We start from the raw sequence: 15570 nt of genomic DNA, 5'->3' as shown, positions 1-15570 counted from the left end.
GAAAACAGTGATTCCTGGAAACCATGGATCCAACCTGGAAAGTAGTGGCAGGAATCTTAGGAAGAGTTATACAAGACACTTAAGAGAAACTAATCTAGACTGAGCAAAAGGTCAGAAGACGCTTGGAGTCTCCTGGGTCAAAGGAGGATACATAAAATCTATATGATATGTTTTTTTCTAATAAGGATAAGTAAAGGCAAATAGTATAAGGAAAAAGGCAATTAGGAACCCCAGTAAAAACAAAAACCTACAGAAGAAAGGAAATTTACTGATTTAACACATATTTATTGAAGGCCAATAAAGTGTCATACACTCTGTTAGGGGATAGACATACAAAACAAATTAAGACACTGTTTCTTCTCCTCATTAGTACCTCTGTGCTTCGTTTGTCTATATATACATCTTCATTAGTGTGTTTATCATCGGTAATGCCACTGTTTATATGACAAGCTCCCCTCCCAGACTATGAATTCCTTGTAAGTCATATTCTTATTCATTTTTGTATCCCTGTGCAAACTGGGGTACATAATTTTCAACACTTAATAAAATTGTAGACTTTTTTTTCCTAAAAGTGCTCACACAATCTGGTGAGGTAGAACAATGTGGTAATGAGTAAAATTAGATGTACTAAATACTACAATAAATGTGCACAAATGGCAGTAACTGTACAGAGGAGAGCACACCTAATGTCATCTAGATGAAAGGCTTCAGAAAAGAAAATGCGTGGGCTGAGTCTTGGTGCGTAATAAGAGTTTGCCACGCAGACAAGGTAGAGAAGAGAAAATGGCCTGGGCAAAGGCATGCAGGTCTGGAATAGCACAGTATGTCTAGGGAAGAGCAAGTGGCCTGATACTACCAGAATAGAGGTACCTATGGAGAATGGGTAGCATATGAGGCTAAAATGTACCAGGGAGAGGTTAGAGCATGAAGAGCTTTGTACGTGACAGTAATGAGTTTGACTTTTAAATTGTTAACTACTGGGACCCAATATGCAATTGTAAAGCCAGTTTGATTCTACATAATGTCCACTTGAAATTTTTAGCAAATAACTTCCAGATGCTATTTAGCTATAATGTATACACACATATCTAAAAACCTACCCTCTCTACCATTGCTTTGTAAAGAGAAATCAGGTATTATGATAGCAGGACAGCAGGTCTACGCCAATTATTAACTATAAATGCAGACAAATGCTACTTACTGTAATTTTGAGTTATTCGTTTCATTAAAATTTATATCATGAAACCAAGGTGTTTTGAATAATTATTTTAAAAAGAAAAATAAATATGTAGACTTTTCTTTTTTTTTTTTTTTGAGAGGGAGTCTTGCTCTGTCGCCCAGGCTGGAGTGCAGTGGCGCGATCTCGGCTCACTGCAAGCTCCGCCTCCCGGGTTCACGCCATTCTCCTGCCTCAGCCTCTCTGAGTAGCTGGGACTACAGGTGCCCACCACCACGCCCGGCTAATTTTTTTGTATTTTTAGTAGAGACAGGGTTTCACTGTGGTCTCGATCTCCTGACCTCATGATCCACCCGCCTCGGCCTCCCAAAGTGCTGGGATTACAAGCGTGAGCCACCGCGCCCGGCCCTAGACTTTTCATTAGCCCAATTTTAATACTGAAAATAGAAGGCACAGGTCAAATTAACAAATTTAACCAATAAACCCATTGTTAGTTTTTTCTTCCAGGAAGTTGTATAACTGGCTTTACAACTACATATTGGGCCTCACTGTTGTCCCCCAAATAGCATCAGGTGCTAGAAGAGAAGGCAACTCACTTCATTTAGTCTTCTCTGTAAATCTTTGACTTGATGTGAATATTCTTCCAAAACACGTTCAAAGTGTTCCTTTCCAGGAGACGGGATGGTTTTTCTAGGAGAATTAAGTTCCACTTCATATTTAGGGAAAAAAGGAACTTGTGTCAAAGTCCCAGCTGAAGATGTGTTTTCAATTATTGTACCACGAATAGATGACACAAAAAACGGACTCGAAGAACCTAAATATTAAAGAATTCATTAATTAACTTTTTGTTTTTTTTTGAGAAGGAGTTTCGCTCTTGTTGCCAGGCTGGAGTGCGATGGCGCTATCTTGCTCATTGCAACCTCTGCCTCCCAGGTTCAAGCGATTCTCCTGCCTCAGCCTCCCGAGTAGCTGGGATTACAGGAGTACACCACCATGCCTGGCTAATTTTTTGTATGTTTAGTAGAAACGGGGTTTCACCATGTTAGCCATGGTGAAACCATGGTCTGGTCTCGTACTCCTGACCTCCTGACCTCAGGTGATCTGTCCGCCTCGGCCTCCCAAAGTGCTGGGATTACAGGCATGAGCCACCACACCTGGCCTATTAATTAACTTTTTCATAAAATAATTTTGTGCACACTTTATGCTAACTGATTCCCTTTTCGAACCCTGAGGAAAATCAAGGTCTCGAGGGGAAAATACGCATGTGAAGGGATAAAGCAATTTTGGCCTTAAGCTGATGCTGTAGCAGGATGAGACTGTTGGGGGCCTTCTTGGGAGAAGGTGAATGTAATTTGCTGTGAGTGAAATGTAAATAATTTGTGATCGGGGGGCAAACTGGTGGTGGTTTTAAAATATGTCCAAAAATTCTTTGATATTCCTCCCTTCAGGAGGTAGAGGTTAATTTCCCTCCTCTTTGTAAGAAAGGGGAAGGAAGAGTGTATGTGTTTATGTGTGTTGGTAGCATTTGCTTAATTTTGGAAAAAAAAAAAAAAAAACACCTGGAAGAATAAAACAGAAACTCATAAACGCAGTTATCTATGGGGTATAGGGATATGTGGAAACAGAGTGGAGTGGTGCAGATAGGGATGGGAGCAAGACTCTATTTAGAGCATAGTGTTTACAAAGTTTTTATTTCTGAGCCATATAAATGTTACATGTATTCAAAAATAAAATTAAAAACAAAATGAAAATAAATTAAATACTAACAGAAACAAGTAAACCTAATAGGGAAATTGATAACCACCTCACAGAGAAAAGAAGATTGTTCCTTCAAATAACATTAGAACACAGTGCTAACATTAGAACACTGTACAGCCAGCCTTAGTTACTTAGTAAGTTGTTAATGTTGGTAGTGTTGTTATAATTCTGAAACTAGTTCATGTGTATTGTAGAAGACAGAAAATGAATAAATGTACTGAAGTCTTTGGAAATTAGTGTTTTCACTGTAGGAAAGACACAAATATGAATGATAAGGAAGAACTCTATGGTATTGGATTTGAACTTGAGTTATCAGTGCTTCTAACTTACGATTTTTAAAAATCTACTTCCAAGCTTTAGCCACTGAAAGGTCCTAGACACAATGGCACCTCAGTAGCAGTATGCATGCCTGATCTTGATTTCTAAATATGATTCCCTCCTAAAAGGAACAAGGGCTTCCTAACAAAATGGTTGAATCCAGGTCTGAGGGAACAGGCAAAATACAAGGTGAGCCTGAAACGTTTTGATGTGCCAGAAAGCAATAGATTGGGGCCATGCCTTTAAAAAGACACAGGAGCCAGCTTTAAGGGGCTGGTCAAATTTGATACAACTGAGAATCAAAAACAGTAGTGACAGCAATGCATCACAGCACTTTGAATTAAAAAAACAAAAGATGGTTCTATAATGATAATAGGGAAAGCTGTTTTATTCCTGAAGAATGTTAGCTAATAACTATGATAAAATTAGAAAATCATGAATGTAACAATTGATTTAGGCACAGATCTTTAGTTGATGCTAAAGCCACTGGATGAAGGATTATTTAGTAGCAGGATATTCACAAGCTTTCAAAAGATACACTACAGATTACATATTAATTATAAAGGGGGAAATGTAACTTTCAGTTAGTGGGATGTGGCATTATGTGTTCCCTGGTGTAGGCTGTAAAAGTATATATCACTTGGCCGGGTGTGGTGGCTCATGGCTGTAATCCTAGCACTTTGGGAGGCCAAGGCAGGTGGACTGCCTAAGCTCAGGAGTTCAAGACCAGCCTGGGCAACATGGTAAAATCCCATCTCTACTGAAAATACAAAAACTTAGCCAGGCATGGTGGTGCATGCCTGTAATCCCAGCTACTTAGGAGACTGAGGCACGATAATCGTTTGAACCCGGAAAGCGGAGATGGCAGTGAGCTGAGATCACGCCACTGCACTCCAGCCTGGGCGACAAAGCGAGACTCTGTCTCAAAAAAAAAAAAGCATACATAACTTATGTAAAACTCTTGTCAAATGAGTACAATCTAAATTTGAACATGAGAAACAATTTTTAAAATTCTAGAATGGGGACATTCTACGATACATTCTATAATAACTGGTCTGAACTCTTAAAGCCAATGCCATGAGAAACATACAGAGAGAGAGAGAGAGAATGGTTATAAATTTAAAGAGAATAAGGAGATCAAACAACCAAATACAATTCATGATCTTTGATTTGCTCCTAGATTAGTAAAAATACCTAAGACTTTTTGGGAGGACAACTGGAGAAATTTAAGAATGAACACAGTAGATGATACTGTATTGACAGTATTTATCTTAGATATAATAATGTGGTTTGAGAAAATCATCCTTATTCTTAGGAGATGCACATTCAGGTTTTAAAGCAAGAATCATGATGCTTTCAACTAATTTTCAAATAGTCTGGCAAAATAAGATACATATTATAGGTATAGAGATAAAGCAAATATGACAAAATGTGGACAACTGGTGAATCCAGTTGGAGAGTATATAAGATGTTCACTGTATTGTTCTTTCCATTTCTCTACAACTTCAGAAAATTTCAAATAAAAAAATGGAAGGGGAACAACACACACTGGGGCCTATTGGGGTGCAAAAGGAGGGAGAGCATCAGGATACATGGCTAATGCATACGGGCTTAATACCTAGGTGATGGATTGATAGGTGTGGCAAACCATGATGGCACACATTTACTTATGCAACACACCTGCATATCCTGCACATGCATCCCAGAACTTAAAATTAAATTAAATTAAATTAAAAAATAAATAAATAAAAAGCTGTTCACTGGACTTAGCAGAGGGGGAATCTGGCTACATTGGCCAGAGTGATTTCATTGGAATACTGGGAGCAAAAGCTGTAAGACAGTAGCTTGTAAAGTGAATGGATGGTGAAGAAATGCAGCTAGGGAATACAGATTTTTCTTTCAGAAGGCACAGCTATGAATGACAGATCAGGAAAGGATAGTTTGGGGAAAAGCATTTTTGTCGTTTTGGTTTGTGTATTATATGTATTTGTTAGTGTTTTCAGATTGGGAGAGACTTGGCATGTTTTTATTGATGGAAAGGTGCAAATAGAGAGAAAGAGGCTGAAGATATGAATGAGCAGGGTGATTTCTGAGCCAGATCTCTGAAGGGGCAGAGGAGTTGACAGTGGGGGGCGAGAAGAAAAGCATGGGTAGTGAATTAAGAAGCTGACTCTTCCATTGAGCTATGGGAGAAGGAGGCATGGACTGTGAAAAATAGTGGGCCTTCAGCACAAGATAAGAGGAGAAAAGAGAGGACCAGCATAGGGCTTCTATTTTCTCTAGAAATTAGTAAATAATGTTATCTGAGAGTGAGAAAGAAGAAGACAGGGGAAGGGAGTTAAGAATGGTGTGATTTTCATATGTTTATTGCGGCACTATTCACAACAGCAAAGACTTGGAACCAACCCAAATATCCATCAATGATAGACTGGATTAAGAAAATGTGGCACATATACACCATGGAATACTATGCAGCCATAAAAAAGGATGAGCTCACGTCTTTTGTAGGGACCTGGATGAAGCTGGAAACCATCATTCTCAGCAAACTATCGCAAGGACGGAAAACCAAACACCGCATGTTCTCACTCATAGATGGGAACTGAACAACGAGAACACTTGGACACAGGGTGGGGAACATCACACACCATGGCCTGTCATGGGGTGGGGGTAGTGGGGAGGGACAGCATTAGGAGAGATACCCAATGTTAATGACGAGTTAATGGGTGCAGTAAACCAACATGGCACATGTATACATATGTAACAAACCTGCACGGTGTGCACATGTACCCTAGAACTTAAAGTATAATAGTAAAAAAAAAACCTCATACTCCTCCCTCTGCACTACCCACCCCCCCCCTCAAAAAAAAGAATGGTGTGATTTTGAAATAAGTATTAAGGAAAACTGGAAAGATACCTGGCTAAGATCATGAGAAAGGTTTCTTAGCAGCATCCAATTGAGATAAGAGACTAACTTTGAAGTGGAAAATCCACATTTGTGTATTTTCCCTAGCAAATTCAAAATCTTGCAGCAGCCCGTTGAATAATGGGGAAGGCAGTCAGCCTGATAAGGAATTGGTTTTTCCTGTAAGAGTGCAAGAGAATGATGAAGGGGAAAGGAAGTTGAGAATACTGGCAAGTGACTGGCTGAAATAAGGAATGATACAAAAGAAAGTGAAGATAGAAAGAGGTTGATAATTTTGGAGAAAATGGCAGAACCTAAAGCAGTTGTTCCCAATCTTTGTTATAAATCAGGATCACCTGGGGAGCTTTAAAAAAAAACCCAGCGGTGCCTGAGCTCCACTCTAGACCTACTGAATCAGAGTCTCAAGGTGTGGATCTAAAACATTTAAGTGTTTAAAATCTCAAAAAGTGATTTTTGATATGGGTCCACTACTTTCATGTGCAGAAAATAGGTGTACTCTAGGAATAAGGGAGTGAGATGGTTGAAAGATAGGAGGTTAAAAGAAAAACAAACTTCTTTGCTAGTAGCACTCCCACAAGCATGGTGAATGTTCCCAAAAACCCACCAGACTTTCTGTAAAAAGTGTGGCAAGCACCAACTCCACAAAGTGACACAGTACAAGAAAGGCAAGGATTCTCTGCATGCCCAGAGAAAGCAGCATGATGACAGGAAGCAGAGTGGCTATGGTGGGCAGACTAAGTCAATTTTCTGGAAAAAGACTAAAACGATCAAGAAGATTGTGCTGAGGCCTTGAGTGCATTGAACCCAGCTGCAGATCTAAGAGAATGCTGGCAACTAAGAGATGCAAGCCTCTTGAACTGGCTTGAGATATGAAAAGAAAGGGCCAAGTGATCCAGTTCTCAGTGTCATCTTTTGTTTTATTATGAAGACAATAAAATCTTGAGTTTATGTTAAAAAAATAAAAGACAGGAGGTTGAATTTCAGAAGTCTATCAGTTCTTGGTAATAAAATCCAAAGTAAGGGAGTGGTTAACTAGAGTGAAGGTTAAAATAATAAGAATTTAAGAGGTCAAAAAGCTGTAAGTCTAAGATCTCAGATGGGTCACCCATGAGGACAGTATTACAGGATGATGATGCACCTGAGCAGGGAGCGACAACCCATGATCTAAGTGCCAGTGCCAATAATGAGTATGAGGATGTGGCTATGTAGGAAGTGAGCAAGTGGAGGTGGGCAGGGGAGATGGGTGTAGTAAGGTGGAGATGACAATGGCATTTTAGGATATATGAGCATCGTGAGAAGCAGAAATGTTATAAAATAATGGTGCTGAAAGAAACGTTTTTAAGCAGACCAGTAAAACAACAGATCAGTAACTGAGAATAACCTCTGCATGCACTAAAAGAATGAGTTACATCTGTGATTATCCTATTTCGAACCTGAATTTCTACTAGAAAAAACTTATATGAATCTGGCTTCTGAGATAGACCATTAAATTGAAAAGAAAAAAAGAATGAGGAGAGAGGGGCAAGGAAGGGAAAGTGCAGGTCATTTGCCTGATTGCCCTTGAATGCATTCTCTGTCCTTCCCCTTCTCTGTTGAGTGTTGTAGGTTCCCTTTCTAGTTCTCTTCCAGGTAGGTTTGCAATGGGAAGAGCTGGCAGAAGAGCTGGAAGCAGCAGAAGAGGGGAAGCCAAGGTCATGGTCCTCTCACTGTCTCAGATGATGATCTGGTAGATAGTGGTGGCTTCAGCTCCTTCCAGGCAGCCCTCTCTGTGGTTCTACCTCTAGCTTCCACGCCCTTGCAACAGCTGCTTTTCTCATTGTCCTTCTAGCCAAAGGCATGGTTGGTAGCAGCTTCCTGCAGTTGGTAATTTCTGTGTTGTTTCATCCCTCTGGGCTTTGCAGCTCTTTCAACACCTATGTAACCATTCCCTGTATTAAATTCCAACTATTTATTCTATCTGTGTCTGTTTTCCTGACATAGGAATCACCTTTTGATTGAAATAATTTGGATCAGAAGTGATGGGGGCCTGAACCAGAACACCAGTAATGGAAATGGAGAGGGAAAAAATGGATTCAAGAGACATTTCAAAGGTAAAATCAGCAGGGCCTCAGTACCTGACTGGATGTAGCAGCAGGTGAGGAAAAAGAAATGAAATGATACAAAATTCTGACTTAGGGCAGACCAAGGAAGGCAGACTAGGAAGACACAGGAGGAAGAGAAGGCATTAGGGAGGCATGGTGCATGTTGAGGCTGAAGTACCTCAGTGTAGAAACATTTTTTTAAAACAAAAAATTCCTTAAAAGACAAGGGAATCTCTCCTTCAAAAAGTAGAATTATAAACAATATGGTAAGACATTCATGATCATGGTCTGTAACCCACAAGGTTAAAAACAAAACATACATAGAAACAGCAGCTTGAATGAATATCATGAAGATTGGTTAATTCTATTTTTTTCCCATTTTGTTTTATAAACAGCACATACCTCCATTAGATGTGACACCACTACTTGATAAAAGATCTTCATTATTTGATTCACAAGCTTTTGATTCCATATTAAATACTGCTACTTTTTCTTAGAGATCTTGAAGTATGAATGGTTCCCTCTTTGGTTCTTTTGGTTCCTGTCTATGAAACACAGAGATTCAATCTTTATTAACAAGGTACTGTGTGAAAAAAGTTCATAGAAGAACAGGAACTGACTTTTTAACATTTGAAATTTAGTAATAATTTCTTCTCCAGAAAAATTATTTATACAGAAATACATTATATTACATAAAATTAATAAGTGAATACAATCTTATGGTGAAAATTATTGATTTTAATGGCCAAGTAGATTATTAAAGACAACCTGAAAATAAGAAACTAATTATTGTGGTAATTAGTGCTCTGATTTGGGGTACAGGTTGCTCATAAAGTTACACTGTCAAATAATGGAAGAAAATATCTCCTTAGCAAAACCCACAAATCATCAAAATAGAAGTCACTAATAAAAGTTGAAGAACTTCTTTGATGTCAAATAGTGCTCACAATTTTCATTTAAGCTAGGAGGAGAATTCTAAATGTGGAGAACAATGGTGGTGGTCTGATTTCAAATCTTCCTCTCATCCTCCCAAATAACCATAAAATCAACCAGGGACTCCACACCCCTAGCATCACTGGAAGGCAGAGAGTGCCACAACCTTCAAATAATCTGCAAGTAGAGGGAAAAGCTTTTTCCAAAACAATTCCCGCAGCCCACCTACCAACACTACAAGCCTAGGGGTACAGAAAATGGGAGGGAGGAGGTAAGCAGAAGACAGAAAAAGTACAGATAAATTCACCCCCAGAGGTGAAAAAGTAAAGGCCAAAATATTAAGCACAGGTTGGAACTTGATAGTCCATAGCCCTGACAATGGGGTAAGAGTTTGAGGGAGTAGCGGCCTCAGAGAAGCAGTGTTTCTTGGGGTGAATGAGCTATAGAGAGAAAAAATGGTCTCCCCTAGGGACATGGCAGTCAAAGGAAAGAAGGAAATGAGAGAGAAACACTAAGGAACCAGCAGAAACAAAACACAAGCTAGATACACCACCCTTCGTCCACCCTTCCCACCCAACACCACTACCCATAAAGAAACTGCATGGCAGAAGGCAGTCTCAAAGTAGGAACCTTGTCCGCAAAATGAATAGGAATCGATAAAAGCAGACTATATCTACTGCAAAATGTCAGAAAACATGAATACAATCTTTTCTGCTGATGAAAAGTCTCTCCCACAAACAACAAATATGAAGCCAAAGAAAACTGAAACATAATACTCCAAACTGAACCCAGTAGGCTCAAACAAGAATTTAAGGGTATGAAAAATCACCCCTGAATTAGAAATGTAAAGCCAAAGAATAAAAATGGACAAGAAACAAAACAAGCAAACAAACAGGAAGAGATGAAATGAGAGTTGATTAAAGTTAGGAAAGACAGAGAAATAAAACACAAAATTATATCAGAAATAAAGACTGAATCACAAAGTACACAAGCAATGACAGGTTGTAATAAAAATTTAATAAAGGCACTGAAGAAAATCAGGAAAGCCACCACGAGAATAAAAAATAAAATAAAGAAGTAAAAAGGGTGAGAGCTGGGCGTGGGGGCTCACGCCTGTAATCCCAGCACTTAGAGATGCAGAAGCAGGAGGATAGCTTGAACCCTGGAGTTCAAGACCTGCCTGGGCAATAGGGCAAGACCCCATTCTCCACAAAAAGGAAGAAAAGAAAACAAAACAAAAAAAAGAGTGAGAGAGGACTGAAATTGAAGATATGTAAATGAGGTTGAATATAATGTAGCTGGGTTTCCTAAAGGAAAAACATGAAACAGAACTATTATTTAAAACTATAATCCAAGAAAATTTTCTAGAAATAACGACCTGAATCTACACATTTTCCATACCAGGGAAAAGTGATCAAGAATGATAAACTCTGAGACATACACTAGTAAAACAATATTAAGACTTTAAAGATAATGAAAAAATCCTCAGTGCCTCCAGGCAAAAAAGATGAAATTTACAAAGGCAAGAAGATTAGACTGGCACCAGGTTATTAAAAAACAATACACACAGTAACGCAAGAGTGGAGTAGTACTTTCAAGAAGGGAAAGAAAGGACAAACCAAGGATATTAGAGCCAGCCAAGATGTCCTTCAAAAGGTTTGAAGCCACAAAAAAGCAGTTTTGACTGTACCGGGACACTGTGCCGTGTGCCTCTGCTGAGGATTCTACTAGAGAAGATGAGCCTCATTCACAAAAAGACCACTGTAAAATGTGTCAGTGTCTACAACTGGTGAAGATCTTCAAGGTTTTGTGTAGGTTCTAAATTTTTAAAAGTAAATTTGAAAAAAAGGATAAAGACAAACATTTAAAAAACAAGACTGGGAAAACTGCAAGGGGACTAATGGTGAATATTTAAATATTCAATTACAGAGTTGAGAAAAACAAAGGTGAGGTAATGGCACTGAATAGTGATATAAATATTATGTGCATGACAAAGGAGAATAAATGTAACTAAAAACGGAAGGAAGAGGGAGAACAGCGGAAAGTAAAAGACCATTGACTGTTATAAATGGAATAGACAGTAGTCAAAGGACACCACTTAAAACTGAGAAAAAGTAAAAGGTCAAGTAAGAAAAAGGGGGTTTAAAAGTGCACTATAAAAAGCATAAGTACAGGCCGGGCACGGTGGCTCAAGCCTGTAATCCCAGCACTTTGGGAGGCCGAGGCGGGCGGATCACGAGGTCAGGAGATCGAGACCATCCTGGCCAACACGGTGAAACCCCGTCTCTACTAAAAATACAAAAAATTGGCCGGGCGTGTTGGCAGGCGCCTGTAGTCCCAGCTACTCGGGAGGCTGAGGCAGGAGCGGAGCTTGCAGTGAGCCGAGATCGCGCCACTGCACTCCAGCAGCCTGGGGGACAGAGCAAGACTCCGTCTCAAAAAAAAAAAAAAAAAAAAAGCATAAGTACAAAAGTAATCACTAGAGTAAAAATACAAACCTTCTTAAATGACAAAGAATTTTAAAGGGAAACATAAAGAAGAAACGCCAAATAAAGAAACTCTAGCAAATATAACACATTCAGTAATTACACGCACAAGATAATATAATGACGTGAAAAAAATACCACAGAATTTAGACCAAACAATCATGTTGATAAATGTAAGAGGACTTAACTTGCCTATTGGAAGAAAAGGATTTTCAAATTGACTTTTAAAAAAACAACTCTGCTATGTACAAAAAAGTATGCCTAAAAACACACACAGAGATTCAAAAAGACTAAATAAAAGGATGAACAAAAATTTGCCAGGCAACTGAAAACAACAAGAAAGCATGGGTTAAAATCCTAATACCAGACTAAGTTGTCTTCAAGCCAGAGAGCATTAACTAAAACAAAGTGCAGTGCACTTGAAGTTAAAAGCCACATTGCACAATAAAGATATGTACCATATAACACAGCGATCACTTGGATAAAGCATAAATCCACAGAAGATACGGTAAGAACTGCAAACACAGTAATAATGGGAGGCTTTAACAGATAATTAGTATGAGATAGGCCAAGTGGACAAAAAATAAGTAGAGATGTAAAAGATTTAGAAGAACTAATCACTAAGGTAGACCTTTTGGCTATATACTAAACACTATACTTTGATAACAGACAATATACTTTCTTCTCCAAGGGCACATGACACATTCACAAAAATCAGTCATATTCTAGGGCACAAATAAAAGATCAGTAGGTTTCATAAAGTAGAAATGTTACAAACAACATCTTCTGGTCACAGTATAATAAAGCTAAAAATTAAAATCAAAATCTCCAAATTAAAAAGGTCTTTCCATCTGGAAATTAAAAGGCCTTCTGTTAAACAACTCTTGTGTGATAAGGGAAATACAAGCTGAAATTAAATAATTTCTGAAAAATAATAATGAAAATAGTACATATCAATCTGTGACATACATTAAAATAGTAAAAAGATGAAAATTCTCAGCCCTGGACACCTATATCAATAAAAATGAAATAATAAAAGTAAATTAATTAAGTTTCTAACACAAAAACAGAGAAAAATGGGTGAACTAAAAGAAAGCACAAGTAGGAAATAATAAATACAAAAGCAGAAATTAAGATGGAAAAAAGAAAAACAATTAGTCAAATTCATGAATCAAAATCTTGATTCTTTAAAAAACAAAACGAAATAGATGTGGGTGAGGACCACTAAAGTGATGGGAAGAGGAAGATCACGTAACACACTGCTTATCATTTTTACATTAATTCATGATTATAAGCATAAAGTGTTTAAAAATTTTAAAAAACTCTGAGCTTAACAGTTTTTATTAAACGGAATTCATTTTTATTTCACTCACGTTTTCTTCCTTTTGATTACTGAGATGCCACCTGTCAAAACTACAATTAACGATAGAGCATATCTACCTTAATATGTTTCGTGCTATCGTTTTTTAGGAAGTAAGTAGTAGGTAGGGAGATATTCCATAAAGAATTACAACAAATAGAATGTTAGTCAAGATTGCTAGGCAATTTAAATGTTCTAAATAGAAGAGACTGCTACTTCAGGAAAAAAAAACCTTGCCTACTGAAAGAAAAGGATTTTCAAATTGGCTTATAAAAAACGACTCTATGCTGTGTATAAGAAACATGCCTTCTCATTTAAACGAGTTTCATTGTGAATGTTTGTTGTATAACTTTACTGATACACTAACATGATACATTTTGGGATTCTTCAGGATAATGAATGACAGTAAGAGACTTCAAATTGCTGAGTAATATTATCATGAATTAGAGATCAATCAGAAGCATAAAGGAATGAGTAGGACAGGTATAGAACCACAACCAAATACTGGCAAATCATATAGTAATTCACTATCAAAGACTTTAGTATTAAGCAGGAAACAGCATCCAAGATCAAGGTAAGCAGAACTGAAACTAGGAGTTAGAGAGTAGAGAAAAGAAGAAAGAGGAAGGTTTGGCTTTAGAATATTCTGATGTGGAAACCACACTTGTCTACTTCGACGTAAGATGATGAATGCTTGCATTATTCATCATAACTCATGATGAATGCTTGTGTTATTCATAACAGGCTGTTGGAAAGCAGCAGTCCTTCAAAGGGGAATTTTTTTCTTAGAAAATTAGTAGTTTACAGAAGACAGCATAGGTTTATTCACTTAAACAAGAGTTTTCTGTTTTTTGTTTTTTTTAATTTTTAATTAAAAAATTTTATTATTATTTTTTACTGCTCCTTGTGCAGCAGGGCTACCCCATAAGCAGTGTGCCCAGAGTAGTCAGGAGTTTCACTTCTTTATATATATATATATATATATTTTTTAATTATACTTTAAGTTCTAGGGTACATGTGCACAACGTGCAGGTTTGTTACATATGTATACATGTACCATGTTGTATGGTGAGCTGCATCCATTAACTTGTCATTTACATTAGGTATATCTCCTAATGCTATCCCTCCCCGGTCCCCCCACCCCACAACAGGCCCCGGTGTGTGCTGTTCCCCTTCCTGTGTCCATGTGTTCTCATTGTTCAATCCCCACCTATGAGTGAGAACATGTGGTTTGGTTTTTTGTCCTTGTGATAGTTTGCTGAGAATGATGGTTTCCAGCTTCATCCATGTCCCTACAGAGGACATGGGCTCATCATTTTTTATGGCTGCATAGTATTCCATGGTGTATATGTGCCACATTTTCTTAATCCAGTCTGTCATTGTTGGACATTTGGGTTGGTTCCAAGTCTTTGCTATTGTGAATAGTGCAGCAATAAACATACGTGTGCATGTGTCTTTATAGCAGCATGATTTATAATCCTTTGGGTATATACCCAGTAATGAGATGGCTGGGTCAAATGGTATTTCTAGATCTAGATCCCTGAGGAATCACCACACTGTCTTCCACAATGGTTGAACTAGTTTACAGTCCCACCAACAGTGTAAAAGTGTTCCTATTTCTCCACATCCTCTCCAGCACCTGTTGTTTCCTGACTTTTTAATGATCGCCATTCTAACTGGTGTGAGATGGTATCTCATTGTGGTTTTGATTTGCATTTCTCTGATGGCCAGTGATGATGAGCATTTTTTCATGTGTTTTTTGGCTGCATAAATGTCTTCTTTTCAGAAGTGTCTGTTCATATCCTTTGCCCACTTTTTGATGGGGTTTAAACAAGAATTTTAAAACAACCATTTATTTGTAAAGAGGATGCTTAGTACCTCTGTTGCCAATGCTGGTAGTTATTTTGTGTGTATTTTAGAGTAATGAAAATTTGCATTTAAATAATATTTGTAATTCATTTTCACTATTTTAGACTGACTATATATCCTCAATTTGGTCAAGTCATCAGTGTTTCTCTACTTTTGTGACACTATAGGAATTGAAATATTTTTCCTGTGGCCGGGCGTGGTGGCTCACGTCTGTAATCCCAGCACTTTGGGAGGCTGAGGCGGGCGGATCACGAGGTCAGGAGATCAAGACCATCCTGGCTAACACGGTGAAACCCCATCTCTACTAAAAATACAAAAAATTAGCCAGGCGTGGTGGCGGGCGCCTGTAGTCCCAGCTACTTGGGAGGCTGAGGCAGGAGAATGGCGTGAACCCAGGAGGCAGAGCTTGCAATGAGCCGAGATCGCGCCACTGCACTCCAGCCTGGGTGACAGAGCAAGACTCTGTCTCAAAAATTTTTCTATTTCAGGATAAACTTATGAATCATTAAAATTCTAGAAAAACAATTTTTATTCAAAAATATAAAATTTTACTTGGTTGAATTGGGGATCATAACATGAACTTACAAGTGTTTATTTTAAATCTCTGAGTAAAATACAGAGGTGAGATCTTGGCCTCTTCTGATATGCTGAAGGTCTACTATGAA

The 15570-nt window shown here is 38.1% G+C and overlaps 1 protein-coding gene and 1 non-coding gene across 8 annotated transcripts in view; one reads left to right on the top strand and one right to left on the bottom strand.

The window, feature by feature from the left end:
* CCDC158 (coiled-coil domain containing 158) overlaps window positions 1–15570 on the bottom strand; it is a 107159-nt gene that overhangs the window by 82085 nt on the left and 9504 nt on the right. For 5 of the 7 annotated variants that reach the window (XR_009211710.1, XM_058433683.1, XM_032149633.2 and 2 more), the window contains exons 2-3: window positions 8660–8802; window positions 1774–1991 (exon numbers count right to left, since the gene is read on the bottom strand). Coding sequence is in view for 6 of the 7 variants with exons in the window: in XM_058433683.1 (XP_058289666.1) it covers window positions 1774–1991; window positions 8660–8729 (288 nt within the window). In the remaining variant the exon portion in view is untranslated. The remainder of the gene's footprint in view (window positions 1–1773; window positions 1992–8659; window positions 8803–15570) is intronic. The other 2 variants (XM_058433688.1, XM_058433697.1) reach the window with 2 other exon arrangements.
* LOC116477671 (small nucleolar RNA SNORD50) lies at window positions 7585–7655 on the top strand. Its single transcript, XR_004250585.1, has one exon. It is a non-coding gene; the product is annotated as a small nucleolar RNA SNORD50 (small nucleolar RNA).

The sequence above is a fragment of the Hylobates moloch genome, unplaced genomic scaffold (genome assembly GCF_009828535.3).
Source record: "Hylobates moloch isolate HMO894 unplaced genomic scaffold, HMol_V3 SCAFFOLD_2, whole genome shotgun sequence".
Taxonomy (NCBI): Eukaryota; Metazoa; Chordata; class Mammalia; order Primates; family Hylobatidae; genus Hylobates; species Hylobates moloch.
Note: the sequence above shows the minus strand (reverse complement) of the source record. Positions and strands in the feature narration are given on the sequence as shown.